Source organism: Gobio gobio (genome assembly GCF_949357685.1).
Source record: "Gobio gobio genome assembly, chromosome: 17".
NCBI lineage: Eukaryota > Metazoa > Chordata > Actinopteri > Cypriniformes > Gobionidae > Gobio > Gobio gobio.
Window position 1 is genome coordinate 3,550,177 of NC_137110.1, and position 21,321 is coordinate 3,571,497.

A 21,321-nucleotide genomic window follows, 5' to 3' on the forward strand; every position below is an offset into this window, starting at 1 on the left:
ACCATGTGCCATAATAGAAGTCCATAATAAAAGCTTCCTGAGATCGCGAAACATGCAAATAGAGACATTTGAAGACTAATAAACACACAATCGCGACGATGTATGGTTTGTCTTCAAGCCACTTAGTCTTCAAATGCTCATCCTTGGGCAGATGAAAAAAGTTTGCTTTTGAGTCGCACTTCAGAACACAGCGTCTCGTGGCCATGATGTTTTCTAGTTTTCACTGGCGTCTCGTCGTCATGATGTTTTCTAGTTTTCACTGGCGTCTCGAGGCCATGATGTTTTCTAGTTTTCACTGGCGTCTTGGAGCAATAAGTGGCCGTATCGTATTCAAATAATTTGACAACCACTGCATAGCTTCAGGGGTCTAATGGAGTCCATGCCTCGACGGGTCACACACACACACACAAGGATAGTAGAACCTGAAATGTTTGATGTTAATAAAATGATATAAATATAATATTAGTCATAGTTGACGAAGCAAGTAAAGGCCAGTCCCTAAATAAAGGCGTTTGAATGATGAAGATCTGGCACATTCTCTGAATAAAAGAGCAAGCGTTGTGTGTTCCCGCTCACGCTGGCGGTGTTGTCATCAGACGTTAGCATCAGTTCTCCCTGAGAAACATCCCTCGCTCTGAAAACCATTATTTCTCCCTCTGACCTTTTCTAGGTTGACACGTTTCCCTCAGCAGCGTCTTCGTCCCCGCAAACCATTTATTATCATCTCCGTCTCCATCTTTCATTACGAGCGGTGTAATCTAAACGCGCTCCGTCTCATTTCTTTCTTCACTTCCTGTGTGTGTGTCAGTATTAGATCAATAGATGACAGGAAACTCCCTCTGCACTGGCTGGGGCTTCTCAGGTCATACTGCTTATGATATCAGGGTTCGGATTCATAATTATGTTTGAAAAGCATGAAACGTGAGAGGACGCGGGACAGCGAGTCAGAGGAAAACACCGCTTTTTATATTTATACACACACCACAGACACAAACAAACAACTACACCACCCACACTTAACACACACACTGCACATATCCTAAAATATCATATAGTGTGTATATATATATATATATGACCCTCATAATTAGTCATCTTTATTCCTCCAGCTCTTCACACACACATGCTTCAGAGCTTTACACTGATGACAGAAAATTAATTTAGTTTTTGATGAAAAGCAAAAGTAAGTTACTGTAAAAACTGATTTCAAAATGTAAAAACCCATGTAAATAATATATATTGCACAAAATGAAAACAATAATGTAAATATTATTATTATAAGTGTGAATCAAATAATTAAAAGCGCATTTTAAACAAAATAACAAGCATGATTTCATCAATGTCTTAGTGTGTGTTTTGGTCATAATTTAGACTTTTTTTCAAATCTAATTTTAGCTTTTTGTCTCATAATTAGGACTTTTAATCATAATTTAGATTTTTAAGTCATAAATTTGACTTTAAATCCATTTATCTCAGAATTTTTTAATTCATAATTTCAATTGTTCATCTCACAATGACTTAACCGGTCATATTTTCGACTTTTTATCTCACTATTATGACTTTTAAAATCATATTTTTGACTTTTATCTAATAATGAGGACTTTTAAAATTATATTTTTTACTTTTTATCTAACAATGAAGACATTTAAAATCATATTTTTAACATTTTATCTTATAATTATGACTTAGCATGTCATATTTCAACTTTTTTATCTCACTATTATGACTTTTAAAATCATATTTTTGACTTTTAATCTAATAATGAGGACTTTTAAAATCATATTTTCAACATTTTATCTTATAATTATGACTTAGCATGTCGTATTTTCTACTTTTTATCTCACTATTATGACTTTTAAAATCATATTTTTGACTTTTTATCTAACAATGAAGACATTTAAAATCATATTTTCAACATTTTATCTCTTAATTATGACTTTATGATAATTGAAATGAGCTGATCAGTAATATACTGTATTTGGATATTTAGTATGCCCACATTAAAAACTGAATTTTCTGTATAAATTTCACTCATATTTCTGAAGAATAAATCAAAAGCAGGGCAGCACACTTACATCAGACGGCTATAGACGAGTGTGTGTGGATATTAAACGGCATATTTAAATATGAATCCTCATGTCCTTGTGTGCGTGTGTGTGTGTGTGTGTGGGCCTAGGCCAGCTGACCAATCACAACGCATTTCATATTTCTGAAGGCGGGGCTTCATCGAAACCGGAACTAAACGGCACATTCGGAGCCAGACTGGGGAGAGAGGAGCTGTAATAATGTAAAATATGTGAAAAAGGATGTGTAAGCATATTCTAGTACACCCAAAAAAACAAATCAAGACTTCGTAAAACAGCACAATATGACCCCCTTTAAGGTGAAATCGTTGCAAACCATTCTGTAGATTTGTTTTTGCCCAAAAGAGGGTTCTGGTGGTGTTCGGATGCCGCAGAGTGAATCCGCTTCCTTTTAAAAGGAGCTTGAGTGAATTGAATCTCCGCTGCCAAATGACATTTAGACTTAACTGAATCAACCTCTAATGGATGTTTTGTAACGTGACTCTACGCCAGAGTTGAGGTCACTGCTGCTGTTTCCTCACGATCACTGTTAGCTCATATTTAGGGTTATGGACTCAAACCACTTTATAAGGTAGACTTTGCTAGTACCGGGTACCGTCCATGATGCGAATTTCCCCTTCACATCCCAAAGCTACTCTATTGGACTGAGATCTGCCTGCCGGGCAACATTTATTCCCAGTTGTGTTGAAACTGTAGCCTCAGTTTGCCGTCCTCAGCTGACAGGAGTGTAGTTTGGCACTATAAGAACTGTACTATAATTGTGTACTGTACTGTGTTTGACCCCCTTTCGCCTTCAGAACTGCCTTAATTCTACGAGGCATTGATTCAACAAGGTGCTGAAAGCATTCTTTAGAAATGTTGGCCCATATTGATAGGAGAGCATCTTGCAGTTGATGGAGATTTGTGGGATGCACATCCAGGGCACGAAGCTCCCGTTCCACCACATCCCAAAGATGCTCTACACTCTAAAAAAAAAGGCTCGTAATCATAGGGGAACCTTTTTTAGTGCTATATAGCACCAATTTTGGTGCTTCAGTGGTTCTTCAGCGGTTCTTCAGAGGTGCTATATAGCACCTTAGTCAAAGAACCTCTGAAGAACCTCTGAAGAACCGCTGAAGAACCTCTGAAGAACCTCTGAAGAACCGCTGAAGAACCTCTGAAGAACCGCTGAAGAACCACTGAAGCACCAAAATTGGTGCTATATAGCACTAAAAAAGGTTCCCCTATGATTACGAGCCTTTTTTTTTAGAGTGTAAACTGGTTTAATAACTAATGCTACACTCTAAAAAAAAGGCTCGTAATCATAGGGGAACCTTTTTTAGTGCTATATAGCACCAATTTTGGTGCTTCAGTGGTTCTTCAGCGGTTCTTCAGAGGTGCTATATAGCACCTTAGTCAAAGAACCGGTGAAGAACCTCTGAAGAACCGCTGAAGAACCTCTGAAGAACCGCTGAAGAACCACTGAAGCACCAAAATTGGTGCTATATAGCACTAAAAAAGGTTCCCCTATGATTACGAGCCAAGAACCATTTTTGGTGCAATATAGAACCTTTTTTTTTTTTAGAGTGTAGGATTACATACGACTACAATCAAGAATACATGTATATACGGAATAACGAAAGTAACGAAAGAGAGAGAGAGAAGAGGATAGAAATAGAGGGAGGACAGAGAAATGGCACTTTCACAGACAAATAACCACAGAGAGCCAGCAACGAATATCGCCTGAAAACAGGGGCACAAATCTTTTAACGCATTGCTCGATAAAATATACTTGCATGGGGTTTTGTGTTGAATTAAGCAAGATGAGTGCGTTGGAGTTTCTCAGAGTTTCCGTGCGCTGAAGCTCTCTCTCCGTTAGGTCCTTTGGTCGGTCCGCGGGAAATTTAAAGGTTAGAGCGCGTGTCTTTGCCGAGAAGGAAAGAAAGAAAAAAGAAGTTTGTCTCGTCGGGGTCCTTGCAAGTTGACTGAGCCACAATGTGTGGGTGTTTCTGTCCTTTAAAGTCCATTAACTACGCCCATTTTCCCTGAGACGACCAATCGTTGGTGTGAATTTCAGGCGGGAGAGACTTTCTTTGTTCGGACTTTATTACTCAATGGAATGTTCTTGCTGGAAGCCAGAACTAGTAAAGTTTCACTTCAAGAGGACTAAACATACTAGCTGTACATCTCATAATCATATACTTTGTACCATTGACTAAGACAAAGAAAAAGGAACATTTAGACATCAAACATGCCTTGGTTTAAAGACATGAAGGCGGTGCATCTTCTATACAGAGCAATTTTGAGCGTTTAAGATAGCTCTTACATCACGCAAACATAAGAAATATGGGGAGCATGCATATACTTAAGAGATCATCATATATGTAATTTCTGGGATAGTTTAATTAAAGGCTCAAAGAGAGGAATTCTGGTGTGTGTGTGTGTGTGTGTGTGTGTGTGTGTGTCATCCCCCGGCCGTTCTCCAAATGAAGGGTGGGGTAGGGGTCCTGGCTGATTAGGATCTGATTGAAGCTCAAAAAGGGCCATCTAAAAGGTCTTCTGTTCACACTCTAGCTGGTCATTAAACAGTCGGAGGTGATATTTGACTCAGACCTGATGGAGCTGTTGGAGCAGGAATTCAATTTATATGCCGAGCCGTTTGGAGGAAAGCATCCCACCACTTTGATCCTAGTTGAGAGACACTCCAGATGCTACATCATGTTCAAGAAACTAATTTGAAATGATTGGAGCTTTGTGACGGTGCATTATCCTGCTGGAAGTAGCCATCAGAGGATGGGGACATGGTGCTCATAAAGAGATGGACATGGTCAGAAACAATGCTCAGGTAGAACGTGGCATTTAAACCATGCCCAATTGGCACTAAGGGGCCTAAAGTGTGCCAAGAAAACATCCCCCACACCATTACACCACCACCACCAGCCTGCACAGTGGAAACAAGGCATGATGGATCCATGTTCTCATTCTGTTTACGCCAAATTCTGCCTCTACCATCTGAATGTCTCAACAGAAATCGAGACTCATCAGACCAGGCAACATTTTTCCAGTCTTCAACTGTCCAATTTTGGTGAGCTGGTGCAAATTGTCGCCTCTTTTTCCTATTTGTAGTGGAGATGAGTGGTACCCGGTGGGGTCTTCTGCTGTTGTAGCCCATCCGCCTCAAGGTTGTGTGTGTTGTGGCTTCACAAATGCTTTGCTGCAGACCTCGGTTGTAACGAGTGGTTATTTCAGTCAAAGTTGCTCTTCTATCAGCTTGAATCAGTCGGCCCATTCTCCTCTGACCTCTAGCATCAACAAGGCATTTTCTCCCACAGGACTGCCGCATACTGGATGTTTTTCCCTTTTCACACCATTCTTTGTAAACCCTAGAAATGGTTGTGCGTGGAAATCCCGTCTGGCACCAACAACCATGCCACGCTCAAAATTGCTTAAATCCCCTTTCTTTCCCATTCTGACATTCAGTGTGGAGTTCAGGAGATTGTCTTGACCAGGACCACACCCCTAAATGCATTGAAGCAACTGCCATGTGATTGGTTGATTAGATAATTGCATTAATGAGAAATTGAACAGGTGAGTGTTGCGTTAGATGCCAGCTTTGTGGAGAAGTGTTGTCTTTGTTGCCGATGTGACTCATTCTTCCGCTAATCTTCCCATCGTTGTCGTTGAAATGAAGCTGACATTTGATGACATTTCTTCTTCTGTGCTATCATTAATGGTGGAGATGGATGTGGTGTTGTTGTGGCTCTGAAACGGCTGGAATGGAGAGAGTAAATCTGTGCAGGTGTTTTAAGGTCGACTCTGCACTGAATGAAGTTACGATCGCGTTTACGACCCAGCTCAGTGCAGGTGGAGATGTGGCTGCTAAAGCCCTGAAGCGTTTAGTGTGAACATGATGTGTGTGTGTGTGTTAAAGTCAGTCCATTAATTGTGTGTGTTTTTGCTGGTCTGTTGGTATGAGTTAGTTTTGTCTTCGGTCTGATTAATGCTTTCATCTATTCTTCATTTAATGATTCATTCTTCTGGACCAGTCAGACTGCGGTTCATAACATCATTGCTCCATTCAGCTTTTGTTTATTTATTTATTTTAAATATTTTTTACTTGAATTATTATTATTATAATTTTTTTTAGTCTTTAATATTTTTAGTTTTTAACTCAAGCGTTTAGCTTGTTGCTTATTTCTGTTGGTCTGTTTCTGCTGGAATTACAGCTTTTGTTCTTCCCAAATAGGCGATAATATACTCACTTATTTGTGTAGATACGCCAAGGTATTTTATATTTTTTAAATATAATAAAATCGCATTTCAGAACAAGAACAATTACAAGATTGCATAATCCATTTTTAAAAATATTAAAGGGACAAAAACACCTGAGAAAGGATTCATTATTATTATTACCTTGTTTCTTTTTGCTTTTATTTATTTTATTTATATTATTTTTAATTTAATTTTATCATTCTATATTTTAATTTTTTTATTTAATTTATTTTGTTATTTAATTTATTTTATAATTATTTTTTTATTTTCATTTTTTATTTAATTTTATTTATTCTATATTACGTATTGTTTTTTTCATTTATAATTTAATTAAATTTTTTATTCTATATTATTATATTATATTAATTTTATTTATTTATTCTAAATTATTATATTTTTATTTTATTTATTCTGTATTATATTATTTATTTTATTTATTCTTTTTTTATTTATTCTATATTTATTGTTTTTAATTTCATTTTTAATTAGATTATTTATATCTATATTATTCTTTTATTTTAATTTATTTAATTTATTCTATATTATTTTATTATTTTATTTTATTTATTCTATATTTATTTAATTTGTATTTTATTTATTCTATATTATTTATTGTTTTTATTGTATTATTTATTTTAGTTTATTTATTATTATTATTTTTTGTTTCCATTTTTAATTGTTAAATTTGTATTATTATTATTATTATTAGTAGTAGTTTTACATTTAATATGTTTAAATTATCAGTCAGTTTTGTTGCCGAGCAAGACTTTCACACAATCATATGACTTCAGAAGACGTAACACAGCACTTTTGATGTCAGTGTCAGGTTTATTTATATGTATTATATATATTTTAAAGCATCATCAGCTCACCTTATGAGTGTTCAATGAAAGAGAGAAAGACACAGGAAGAGTTAATGATGACAGAAGTTGTATTTTAGGCTGCACTTTCCCTTTAAGAAGGACAAACTGGCAGTGAAGGGCCTGAGCACATTCACTCACGTCTGTGTGTGTGTGTGTGTGTGTGTGTGGCGTTCCTGGCCTAAGACAGCACTTTCTTCCCTTCCACCCTCCATCCATCTCTCTCTCTCTCTCTCTTCTGCTGAATCTTCAGGAGCTGGAGGCAGATACACAGCTCTGATCTGTGGACGTCTGAGCGCTTCATTCAGGTTTGGCCCAGTTAGCGAGTGTGTTTCTGCTGCTTAGGGAGGCATTTCTGTCAGAAGCGGCTTTCTTTATCATCGGCTCCTTAAACATCCACTGGTTCCTGCCAACAGCCGAGCAGCACGGCAGAGAAACACAGGAGGAGAGAGTCCAGATCAATCTGAACTGAGATTACCCCTTTACTCTCTGAGAGTGTTAGTTCACCTCAGAATCAACATCCCGTCATCATTTACTCTCTGAGAGTGTTAGTTCACCTCAGAATCAACATCCCGTCATCATTTACTCTCTGAGAGACTGGACCTTTAAAGCTAACACAAAACACACACAAGCACCATAAAGTATTGTAAATATTGCAGGAAATCACACTCAAACTTCATGATGAATAAAGCACATCCACCCCAGCGAGAGATCAGTCGAGTCAAACACACATACAGAAGAATTCAGCATTCAGAGGCGACACACACTCTTAAGAAATAATATATTTATTATGAGATGCTAATAGAATAGCTGAGTTCAGTCATTCTTATCAAGTAAATAAGACCGCTCAGTCACACACACACACACACACACACACACACACACACACACACACACACACACACACGCGTGCAGGATTTCTTTGGGGCTATTCTCAGGCTGTGTGTGACAGATAAGGGTTCTTCCTGACCCCGGGCAGTGGTTTGCTCATCTCTGACCATTAGCTGTACAGATAAAGCTGTGGATCTCCATCAGTTTCCCCAACACCTCATGACTGCGGATGGGAAATCACTATATGAATATAGAGCTGTGATATTTCCGATAGCAGAATCATTTGAATATGAACGTGGTGTAATGGCTTTTGTTCTGTGTTGACACATTTCCTTCAAGGCTAACAGACGTGCAGGAAAAGCACAAACTCTTTACAGTTGTCATTTGTAAGCCTTTACTCGTAATTGTTCTTGGGAAATGCATCAAACGTGTGAGATTGACATTGAAGGTCAAAAGGTCACAGTCCAAATGAAGGCAGTGAATAATTGATGAGCAGAAGGAAACACACTGTCAGTTTTCTGAGACAGAATCGCACTCAAACACTAATAACTCATAAACTCCTGCTGTGTGTCTGCTGAAATACTCTTTTAGTCTTCATCATCTGTTTTCATGTCTTTGACTTTCTGTCTTTGACTGCCATCATTTATAACACTATGACAAAATGCTGATGTTTTAGTAACATTGTCCCAACTTTGTATTTTATTATTATTATTATTATTATTATTATTATTATTATTATTATTATTATTATTATTATTATTATTATTATTATTATTATTATTATTATTATTATGTATCTGTTTATTTTTTTATTTTTTTAATTAGATTTTTGTATTTATTCTATTCTATTTTATTAATACATTTTATATTATATTATTATATTTTATTTCAGTATTCATCATATCATATCATATTCTATTCTATTTTTATTTTAGGATTTATTCTATTCTATTTTATTCAATTCTATTTTATTTTATTAATCTATTTTATATTATATTATTTTAGTATTTATTCTATTCTATTTCATTATTCTATTTTTTCATTATTTTATTATTATTAATGTATATGTTTATTTAATTTTTATTTTATTTAAAAAATATATTATTCTATTCCTTTTTATTATTTTTGTATTTATTCTATTCTATTCAATTTTATTAATCTATTTTATATTACATTATTATTTTATTTTAGTATTTATTCTATTCTATTTCATTATTCTATTTTTTATTATTTTGTTATTATTAATGTATATGTATGTTTATTTTATTTATTTTTATTATACTAGTTTATTTAAAAATATATTTTATTTTATTATTCATCATATTCTATTCCTTTTTAAAATTATTTTAGTATTTATTATATTCTATTTTATTAATCTATTTTATATTATTATTTTATTTTAGTATTTATTCTGTTCTATTTCATTTAATTATTTTATTCTATTATTTATCATATTCTATTCCATTTTTATTTGATTTTTGTATTTTATTCTATTCTATTTTATTTCATTAATCTATTTTATATTATATTATTTTATTTTAGGATTTATTCTATTCTATTTCATTATTTTATTATTTTTTATTATTTATCATTTTCTATTCCATTTTTATTTTATTTCTGTATTTCTATTCTATTTTATTTTATTAATCTATTTTATATTATATTATTATTTTATTTTTGTATTTATTCTATTCTATTTTATCAATCTATTTTATATTATATATATTTTTAATTTTATAAAATTGTATAATTTATTTTATTATATTACTATCCTATTCTATTTTATTTTATTTTTTATTTGTATTATTCATCATATTCTATTCCATTTTTATTTTATTTTTGTATTTATTCTATTCTATTTTATCAATCTATTTTATATATATATATATATATATATATATTTAAATTTTTTGTATTATGTATCTGTTTATTTCATTATATTATTTTACTATCCTATTTTATTTTTAATTTTTATTATTCATCATATTCTATTCTATTCTATTCTATTCCATTTTTTTATTTTATTTTTCTATTCTATTCTATTCTATTCTATTCTATTCTATTCTATTCTATTCTATTCTATTCTATTCTATTCTATTCTATTCTATTTAATTTAAATTGAATTTATTTTATTCTACATGCCAGTACTGGGACGTCAGTCATAGAGGGCATTATTAATGAGCTCAGTAGCACACACACACACACACACACACACACACACACACACACACACACACACACACACACACACACACACACACACACACACACACACACACACACACACACACACACACACACACAGCATCTGGTGATGTTTATTTCTGTGATTGTGAGTCCACTCGTGTGATTGCCGCTCGCTCTATAGAGCAGGTGGAGTGTGAACTGGGAGTCAGTGGTTATTACTGCTAACCAGTGCTTTCTGTGTCCATCAGGATGATGCACTGGGCCGGCCGCATAGAGAAGGAGCTGGAGAAGGTCCTGCAGCTGGTCACTGGAGGTCAGCAAATGAAGGGGGTAAGTTGAGCAGCTTTAACCTGTCCACTCCAGCTGGACCAGAGTCTCAGGGCCATCAGATAATAATCACACTGTATCGCTGATCTGTTGTGCCTTAAGCTCAAACTTGTTTATGATGTTATGATAACAGTGGTTGCTTAAGATGATTACAGTAATATAGCAGCGTTTTCATTTCAATAGTGACATTTCATAACAATCATGTTGACGGAGGTCACTCAAAAAAACGCTGGGTTAAAAACAACCCAAGTTGGGATGAAAATGGACTAACCCAGCAATTGGGTTGTTTTAACCCAGTTAATGGGTCATTTTAACCCAGTGGTTAGGTTAAATGTTTGCTTAAAACAGCCCAATCGCTGGATTAAAACAACCCAATTGCTTTTCAACCCAACTTGGGTTGTTTTTAACCCAGCATTTTTTTGAGTGCAGTGTTATTCACGTCACCTATCAGTGGTCATAATGTAAAGCCTGATCGGTGTGTGTATATACACATGCGCATTTTTCACACAGTCTTGGGCACTAAGCAGTGATTTCATGGTAGTTTTTGAAAGCCTGAAATATACTGTATATTTCATATAGAATATTTCACGTGAATGTTTACTAGTTCAATTACTATTGCGTATAATTCCTTCAAATTTAAATATTGCGAGACCATGAAAATGCGCATGTGTATATATACACCGATCAGGCGTTACATTATGACCACTGACAGGTGAAGTGAATAACACTGCACTCAAAAAAAATGCTGGGTTTAAAACAACCCAAGTTGGGTTGAAAAGCAATTGGGTTGTTTTAATCCAGCGATTGGGCTGTTTTAAGCAAACATTTAACCCAACCACTGGGTTAAAATGACCCATTCACTGGGTTAAAACAACCCAATCGCTGGGTTAGTCCATTTTCATCCCAACTTGGGTTGTTTTTAACCCAGCGTTTTTTTTGAGTGTGTTGATCTCTTCATCACCTGTTAGTGGGTGGGATATATTAGGCAGCAAGTGAACATTTTGTCCTCAGAGTTGATGTGTTAGAAGCAGGAAAAATGGGCAAGCGTAAGGATTTGAGTGAGTTTGACAAGTTTGGCAGCACAACACAGTATTACACTCTGGTCAAATGCTGGGTTAAAAATAACCCAAGTTGGGTTGAAAATGGACTAACTCATCAATTGGGTTATTTTAATTTAGCAGTTGGGTTAAATGTTTGCTTAAAACAACCTATTTGCTGGGTTAAAACAACCCAATTGCTGGGTTAGTCCATTTTCAAACCAACTTGGGTTATTTTTAACCCAGCATTTTTTAGAGTGTATAATGTTATGCCTGATTGGTGTATATATATATATATATATATACATATACTGCATAGCCAAAATAAATATGTATTTAAATATTAATAAATGTATCTCTGACTATTTCCATTTTCAAACTGGGGCAGTTTTTCTTTGTTCGCATTAAATATATTTTGCTGAGATAAACAGGCGGAGGATTTAACATTCTCACTTTTTGGAAAGTATATTTTAATTTGTCCGTCTGTGTGTGTGTGTGTGTGTGTGTGTGTGTGTGTGTGTGTGTGTGTGTGTGTGTTTTAGAAAAAAGTTAGTGACACTGAATGCATGCCAGTCTGTGTCTGCACTCTTAGTAGCTGAGTCTGTGGTCTGAGTGTGTGTGTGTGTGTGTGAAAGCGCATTTATCTCCGGCCCAAACAGGAGTCGTCACAGGGAGTGCTAAATGGCCCAGCATGTGCAGAAAAAGCCATTTTCTAAATGGATGCCTCTCCCTATATGTGCGTCTGATAGAAATCTTCCCTGGGCTACGGCGGCCCGCTAACAAGATTGCTTTCCTTCGCCACTCTCTCTTTCCTCTTCATGCCCAGTTTATTCCGATATTCTTTTCCCACCCTTTCTAGAAAAAAAAAAGTCTTGCAAATGAATTCTAAGCATTTTTTTTTTAGCTTCTCAGTTATTTTTGAGAAAGTAAATAAAACGGACCGGCCGTATTCAGCGTGCAACAATCTTGAATACATTTGGCTCTTTTGCTAGTCAGAGAAGCTCAACACTAAACCATGAGTCCGATAGCAGATGTTAATCAGTAAACATACACTCATATAATCTGATGACATCTGCTCATCTGGAGAGGATCAGTATCAGATGAGAACTTTACCTGTTTGGCTGAATATGAACTTCAGAGTTTGTTTGTTTTGGATTATTATTTGTGGCTGGTTTTGGAGTAGATATGTCCAAAACTCTGAGATTTGAAATGATAAAAAGGACTTTTAAAGCTGCTCTATGTAAGATTTTTTCAGTGAAATATCCAAACACCTCTAGGCCAGTGTTATATAGTTTGTTGAGTACTTACAATATCCCAAATGTTTCCAACTATTTGTAAATGGTGAGATGCTATTTTACTCGAGGAACCGGGATGTGTGAGGGCGTGGCCTGTCGATGACATCATATCCGTTAATAATCACATCCATCAACATGATTTCTGCCCGAGTCCTGTCCCGATTCTTTCCCACCGGCTGAGGTGAAGACCACATGTCCCAAGATTCTGCGCTCAAACGTGCCGTCATCAAACTACGCCTTTGTTTCGAACAGGCGACCTCTAGCGGACGGAAAACTTACATAGTGCAGCTTTAATGGAAAGTTTAGTAAAAATGAAAGATATTTAAAGATCATACTTTGAACCTTTTTATGATCTTATCTGAAGTTTTATGTTGATTTTACGAATGGTTGTTCATTCATTTCCTTCTTTTATTCAGATTATCAGAAACTATTTTGTACTTGTAATGTCGTGATTTCTCCTTTGATAAAGTAAAAAAAAAAATTGAATGGAAAAATGTACAAAATTAATGGGAAGTATACCTCCAGAACCCATGACACATGAAATCAAGTTTTTATGGACGTATAATTGATCATTTTACTGGTAGTTTCTGAAATGTATATTTCATACTCCATCATTCCGATGGTTTACTATTATGTATAATTTAATTTATGAAATAATTAGTTAATATTTAAATATGAGACAATGAAAATTATATATATATATATATGTATGTGTGTGTTAGTGTTAATTTTGTCACCTATTTTTAATTTAGTCTTAGTCCTTGTTAGTTTTAGTCATATTTAGTCATTCACATATCATTTTTTGTTAGTCGGGGCGTAGTCCCTAGTCCTGTATTTCATCATTGAGGAGTTCTTAAAAATACTATAGCCCCGTTTCCACCAAAATTACCCGGAACAATTTATCCCAGGAACGTTTCTCCCAGGAACTATTTTTCCCCCTCAGACCTGCTGCTGTTTCCATTGCGGTCTAAAGTACCGTGAAGATTATTAGGTGACGTAGGACTGCGCGCGACAATCCAGTTCCCGCTGGATTTCGTCCTCCGCAAATAAACGTAATAAAGCCTGAACCTCGTCGTCGGTCCATCGGTCGTATTTTTTAAACTCCATTGTTGATATGAATAGCAAACGACTCTTACTGCGCGCACCACAACAGACTTTTAGGTTGAAATTAAAATGCTACGTTAAAAAATCATCATGTTCAGCGCACAAGTCCCACCCCCGAAAGTTCTTGAAATTTGAAAAAGTATACCTCGGGAGCAGGGCCATTTTGAGGGGGAAATTTTTACCCGTCTCTTCACACCCCTAATATATATAAACATGTTATACATGTATAACCCAGGCTGCTGGAAATTCATAATATTTTGTGACTGGAATAAAGCCATTTAATTTACAGCACATTTTTAGTAGCCTGGCTCCGCCATCCTACGTACTTCTGCTCAATTTTCATTTTCCTTCAGTTCTCCGTCTGGGACTGCTGTATATTCTTAGGTTTTCTCCGAACAAATTTTAACCGGTCCAATCAGCGAACAGAGGGCGTGGCTGAGAGCGATGATGCTGATGTTGTGCGCTAGTTTGAGTTGTAGTTCAGTAATGGCGGCGGAGAAAAGATGTGAGCGAAGCCATTCGGTCCGTTGTGGGACAGCTGCCGAATATCCAGAAGTTAAAGCTGGAGCAAGAACAATCTTTGCTGAGTTTTGTTGGTGGCCATGATGTTGTGTCCCGGGAAAGGTTTGATTTTCCAGCTTGCTCCGTTAGTGGTGAAGGAGTTGCTGAAGCTCTATTCGGACGGTAATTGTTTCGGAAGGTGTTGTCATCATTTACAGCGGCTAGTCAGTGATTTTATTGCCGTCCGTCTCCCAATACCCGCGTAAAAATCCCCGGCCGAACGACCGACTGTTTTAGACAAACACGAGGTCATGTGGTCATTTAATTGCTGTCCGAATCCACATCTCTGAGTTCTCAAGAATATATCACTTCAAAATTCACTGTTTATATCCTTTTTGACCCCTGCAGAGCACCGTACGGTTGCGCTTCGCTGTCGTTTGGATGCATTTCTAGACTTTTATTTCTTTAAATGATTTCACAATCATGTCATGGACGACGTGAGCAGCCGTTCCCGATCACAAAACTCTCCACTGTGAATAAATCACAATCCGAATGCACGAGTTTTAGGTTTTATCGCTGATTAACTTTACGGACTTCCATGTGAGAAACAGAGGCGAGCGGCGCATGACACACGTCACGACCTAACATTAGCGATTGATTATGGCTGATCCAATAGTTTTAAACTTCAACAGAGTTCCCGTCTTTAAGGAAGTAAACGCTTTTCGATGGAGAGCGGCCAGACTCTGAACAAATGAAATGTACGAGAGTCTGGTACGAGAGACCCGGCTACATTTTTAGGTTACTTGACCAAACATTTTTGCTGTGTATGTGCTGGCAAAGCTTTGGGAATTATTTTAACTAAATAATTTAGATGAAAGAGATTGAGCTGACAAAAGCGTTCAGGAACCCCTGAGATGGATGAACATCCTTTCAGTTGCATCACTTCCATCTTGATTTACTTCGCTTCACCAAATTAAATAGAATGGACTTTGAAAGCGCTGCTCCTTTTCTTTCTCTCTCCGTTTCTATTTCCGTCTCTCTCTCTCTGTGTCTTTAGTCAGTGATGTTAGATAAGCAGTCGTACAGCTTTACTCCCACACACACTCCCTAACAAACTACACAGTTCAGTAGCACGGATATAAATAGAACACACTCGTGTGCAACTCTGGGCGTCTCTTCAAGGTTGTGACAGCTCATGTTAGGCCAGTCATCTGCATATTTTATGCTTTGTCCTAAGTTTATCTCTTTCTTGTTTAAAGTCCCCCTCCAGTCAATCAGTTTATCTCTTGAAACTCATCTTTGATGACCAAAATGACATATTTAAACGTTTTCTTTTCTGTGAAAAAAATCTATTCATGCCTTAAAATAGCTTGAATGTAACTCTACACCCTTGCTTCATTTAGTATGCGCAGACTCATGAATATGTAAATGAGCCCCGCCTCCACTCACTCATTCAGGCTTGTCTTACAAGTCGATGGTAATGTGTTTTATGTATCGCTCTCTACAACGTCAGACACATAACGTAATTAATATGATATGCCTTTGGCTTGACTATGTTATGTTCCCGTTCGCTCTTCTAACAATCAGCATCCTTTGAAACACTTTGAACATCATAAAACATCAGTGGAGAAAGGCATAAAGTTCATCATAACATCATAATATACATCATATACATAATTCACCTGCTATCAACGGAATAATATATCAGGATAACCTGCTTCTCTTGAGACTCCCTGACTCAGAGAATAGTGAATGATATGTTAAAGCCCCGCCCACAGCAGTCATAGCTAATGATATGCTAAAGCCCCGCCCACAGCAGTCATAGCTAATGATATGCTAAAGCCCCGCCCACAGCAGTCATAGCTAATGATATACTAAAGCCCCGTCCACAGCAGTCATAGCTAATGATATGCTAAAGCCCCGCCCACAGTAGTCATAGCTAATGATATACTAAAGCTCCGCCCACAGCAGTCATAGCTAATGATATGCTAAAGCCCCGCCCACAGCAGTCATAGCTAATGATATACTAAAGCCCCGCCCACAGCAGTCATAGCTAATGATATGCTAAAGCCCCGCCCACACCAGTCATAGCTAATGATATACTAAAGCTCCGCCCACAGCAGTCATAGCTAATGATATACTAAAGCTCCGCCCACAGCAGTCATAGCTAATGATATACTAAAGCTCCGCCCACAGCAGTCATAGCTAATGATATACTAAAGCCCCGCCCACAGCAGTCATAGCTAATGATATGCTAAAGCCCCGCCCACAGCAGTCATAGCTAATGATATACTAAAGCTCCGCCCACAGCAGTCATAGCTAATGATATACTAAAGCTCCGCCCACAGCAGTCATAGCTAATGATATACTAAAGCTCCGCCCACAGCAGTCATAGCTAATGATATACTAAAGCCCCGCCACAGCAGTCATAGCTAATGAAATGCTAAACCCCCGCCCACAGCAGTCATAGCTAATGATATACTAAAGCTCCGCCCACAGCAGTCATAGCTAATGATATACTAAAGCCCCGCCACAGCAGTCATAGCTAATGATATACTAAACCCCCGCCCACAGCAGTCATAGCTAATGATATGCTAAAGCCCCGCCCACAGCAGTCATAGCTAATGATATACTAAAGCTCCGCCCACAGCAGTCATAGCTAATGATATGCTAAACCCCCGCCCACAGCAGTCATAGCTAATGATATACTAAACCCCCGCCCACAGCAGTCATAGCTAATGATATGCTAAAGCCCCGCCCACAGCAGTCATAGCTAATGATATACTAAAGCTCCGCCCACAGCAGTCATAGCTAATGATATACTAAAGCTCCGCCCACAGCAGTCATAGCTAATGATATACTAAAGCCCCGCCACAGCAGTCATAGCTAATGATATACTAAACCCCCGCCCACACACTGACGTGATTGGTTACGAGGTAGTTTGTGATGTCAGAAACACCGGCGATTTCAAAACCTTTAAGTTTTTGGTTCAGTTTTAAGGAGAAGATACTCAGCAATGGTGTTCACTTATGCATTTGCTCATGGTTTGTATGAAAGCATATTAAAAACTCCACATAGACACATCAACAGCATTAAAAACTTGATTTTCACCACAGGGGCTCTTTAATTGTTTTAAATCCAGCTGTGTGTGTGTTTGTTGGGTATTTGGACACCTGGAATGGTGTGTGTTTTGTGTAAGAGACAGAAAGCGCTGCTGGATGCACACTATTCTCTGATTCAGAAAGACTTCACTAGATTTGCTTGTCCTGAAGTAAAAATACTTAAGCAGATGTTGTAAAATCTGTTGAAATGAAAGGAAATATACCTTGAATTATGTTGATATTTCTTTTAAGCATAAACCTCACAAAATGTTGTTCGATTTATGGATTTTTGTTGTGTTTACGCACAGCACACGTTATGTTATTGTAAGGAGGTTTAAATGAAAATTGATATGCACATATTTGCATGATACACTATATTGCCAAAAGTATTGGGACCCCCCTCCAAATCATTAAGTTCAGGTGGTCAGCGCATGCTGAGGGTCACAGAAGTCGCCAACTTTCTGCAGAGTCAAGAGCTCCAGACCTCCAAACTTCTGTGGTCTTCAGATGAGCTCAAGAACAGTGTGTAGATGTTCATGGAATGGGTTTCCGTGGCCGAGCAGCTCATCCAAGCCTTACATCACCAAGTGCAATGCAAAGCGTGGGATGCAGTGGGGTAAAGTGCGCCGCCACTGGACTCTAGAGCAGTGAGACGTGTTCTCTGAGTGACCAATCACGCTTCTCTGTCTGACAATCCCATGGACGAGTCTGGGTTTGGCGGTTGCCAGGAGAACGGGACTTGCCTGACTGCATTGTGCCAAGTGTAAAGTTTAGTGGAGGGGGGATTATGGGGTGGGTTTTCTTTTCAGGGGTTAGTTCCAGTGAAAGGAACTTTTAATGCTTCACCAAGACATTTTGGACAATTTCATGCTCCCAACTTTGTGGGAACAGTTTGGGGATGAGCTCCTGTCCCAGCATGCACCAGTGCACAAAGCGTCGCTCCATAAAGACATGATGAGTGAGTTTGGTGTGGAGGAACTTGAGTCCTGAACTCAACCCGATAGAACACCTTTGGGATGAATTAGAGCGGAGACTGAGAGCCAGGCCTTCTCGTCCAACACCAGTGTGGTCAGAATGGTCATAAATTCCCATAAACACACTCCTAAACCTTGAGGAAAGCCTTCCCAGAAGAGCTGAAGCTGTTAGAGCTGCAAAGGGTGGGCCGACTCCATATTAAACCCTACGGACTAAGAATAATAATAATCTCCTAATCCACCACCAATGTGCAGCTCCACCTGATGATGCGACGGCAGCCATTTTGTGCCAGAACGCCCACCACACACCAGCTGATTAGTGGAGAGGAGACAGAGATGAAGCCAATCTGTATATGGGGATTATTAGGAGGCCATGATGGACAGAGGCCAATGGGCAAATTTGGCCATGATGCCGGGGTTACACCCCTACTCTTTATCAAAGGACATCCTGGGATTTTTTATGACCACAGAGCGAATGGGATGGCATTAAAGTTCATGTGCATGTAAAGGCAGGCGTCACAAAACTTTTGGCAATATAGTGGATATTGAATGTGCATGATGTATTGCAAATGATATATTGCAACTGATAATCAGTGATTTCTGTGATGCAGAGAAGTTGCAACATGTGGTCTGTTGGGTTTTCTATACAAACATGCAATAGATGTATCGCCACATTAAGATGCCATGTCAAGTTAACAGAAGTTCAACATTTAAACATGCACCTCGTGTGAATGGCCCCTGATTTGACACCTTAATCTTAGGGTTATAGTATCACACATTGCTCTCATATCTCAAAAGTTTGCATGCAAGTTGCATTTTTTCTACATATCATGCAGCCCTAGTAGTTATTAAGGATGCATCGATAAGACAATTTTGGCTTATAACAGATATATTGGCTGATAAATCTAAATCCAAATGTTTATATAGCTTTTGTGAGCCTGATTATAAAAACAAATGTCTCACCATTAAAATCCATGTCCCAAACACACAATTATAATGTTTATTATAATTTTACATAGCCGATATGACAGATTTGCACTGCACATTTTCCTTTTTAAAGTGATTTCAATCATATTTCAAGCAATTCAAACCCATCATGGTGAACAGTGCACATCTGAAGCGTCTCGGCTGAAGGAAATATTACATTATTTATCGGCTTTAATATATCGGCCAAATGTTCTTATCGGGTTGATAATGATAACTTTACAAATGAACATGTATCGGCCGATACTGATATATCGTGCATCTCTAATAGTAACAATTGTATATGGATTGATTAATAGTAACATGTTGATTGATAAATGGAAATTGAAACATTGTATAGCCCTGCAGACAGCAGTTCGTGTTTTGAACGTGTTAATTAGGATGAAGTCAGGAATCATATTGGAGTAATATGAACTGTCTAGAGCGACGCTAGAAAGCTGACCTCCATGACCTTTGATCTGGCCTGCTTTCCATGCATAATTCAAACTGACGGATCACAGCTAATGCTGGGAGAACTACTGACGCCCCTAAAGAAATACAGCAACTCCACTCCGTCAGTGTGGTGTGTTTTGTCACATGTTATTTAATGAATTCTCACAACATAGTGAAAACCACACACAGTATTAAGAATCAAGGATGCATAAACTTTTGAATAAATTCAGCTATTTTTTTTGTCTTGTGGACTATATGCAACCCTCTACGCACACCTTGGCAATAGAATCGCTTTGGCAGTAAATTTTTTTGTTTAGTCGCCAGACTGATATACTTTATTATATTATATTATACTGCAAATATATACCACCACCAAATGTATCAATATCTTTGTAAAATGGCACCGCTTTTTAAATATCTGAACGTAGACGCTTAACATCAGTCTATGTTATGATATTATGATAATCAAGCACTATATAATGATAGAACTTTATTAATTAGAACTAAAACTGTTGGAAAGCATGTATTAATGCATATGTGTCATTTAACTGAGCTTTGGACTGGTGGTGGTGCTTAAGATATTGTTGGTGTTTCTGTTAAAAAATAGATAATAGTAATTATATTATATTATTAAAAGGTAATAATAATACTACTACTAATTCTACTACTAATAACAATATACAACGCACTAAGGATTGATGAGCTGCTGGGTTCATGAATATTAATCACGTTGACAGCATTCGCTCAAACTGATTTGCTGAAATCAAAACAGGGACAGGAAAAGATGAGCGCCAGCCAATGAGATTGCCGTTTGCACATTAGCTCCGCCCACTACCGGAAAAAACAGCATATCTTCTGCTTGTTCTTAAAAGCTGAATAATTTCAAATGAACTCCGTTATTTTGACGGGAAAATACAAAAAAGAATATTGTTAACATGTAGCGCGTCGATTTTGCGTGGTATTTAAGACTCTCACGCGCATGTGTGTGTGAGAAACGCGGAGTTCTTCACACTTGAGTTCACGGTGCGTCAGATGAGCTGATTTGAAATGGTATAGATCGCTTGACAAGAGCGAAACTCTTAAGCGCTCATTCAGAGTGTTCAGCGAGTAAAAATATATTAATGCTAAACTTATTCTTAGCATCTAACACACACACTGGGCTGGCGAGTAAAATCTGAGCATTTATTAGCCAATGGCAAATGATAGATATTATTTTATCGCCCAGAGTGACGATTTACTCGCATGTGCAAGTGTTTTACTCGCATTGTAGAGGGTTGATATGTACACATCTTTCATGTAAAATATCACATACAGCACTAAATAAAAAATAATTCACATTTTCACAGATTCTGC

The 21,321-nt window shown here is 37.2% G+C and overlaps 1 protein-coding gene across 3 annotated transcripts in view; it reads left to right on the forward strand.

Annotated features, from left to right (window-relative positions):
• The window catches only part of cacna2d2a (calcium channel, voltage-dependent, alpha 2/delta subunit 2a), a 399,611-nt gene that overhangs the window by 14,647 nt on the left and 363,643 nt on the right, over positions 1 to 21,321 (forward strand). For all 3 annotated transcript variants that reach the window (XM_079841618.1, XM_079841619.1, XM_079841620.1), the window contains exon 2: positions 10,462 to 10,543. In XM_079841618.1, coding sequence (XP_079697744.1) covers positions 10,462 to 10,543 — 82 coding nt within the window. The remainder of the gene's footprint in view (positions 1 to 10,461; positions 10,544 to 21,321) is intronic.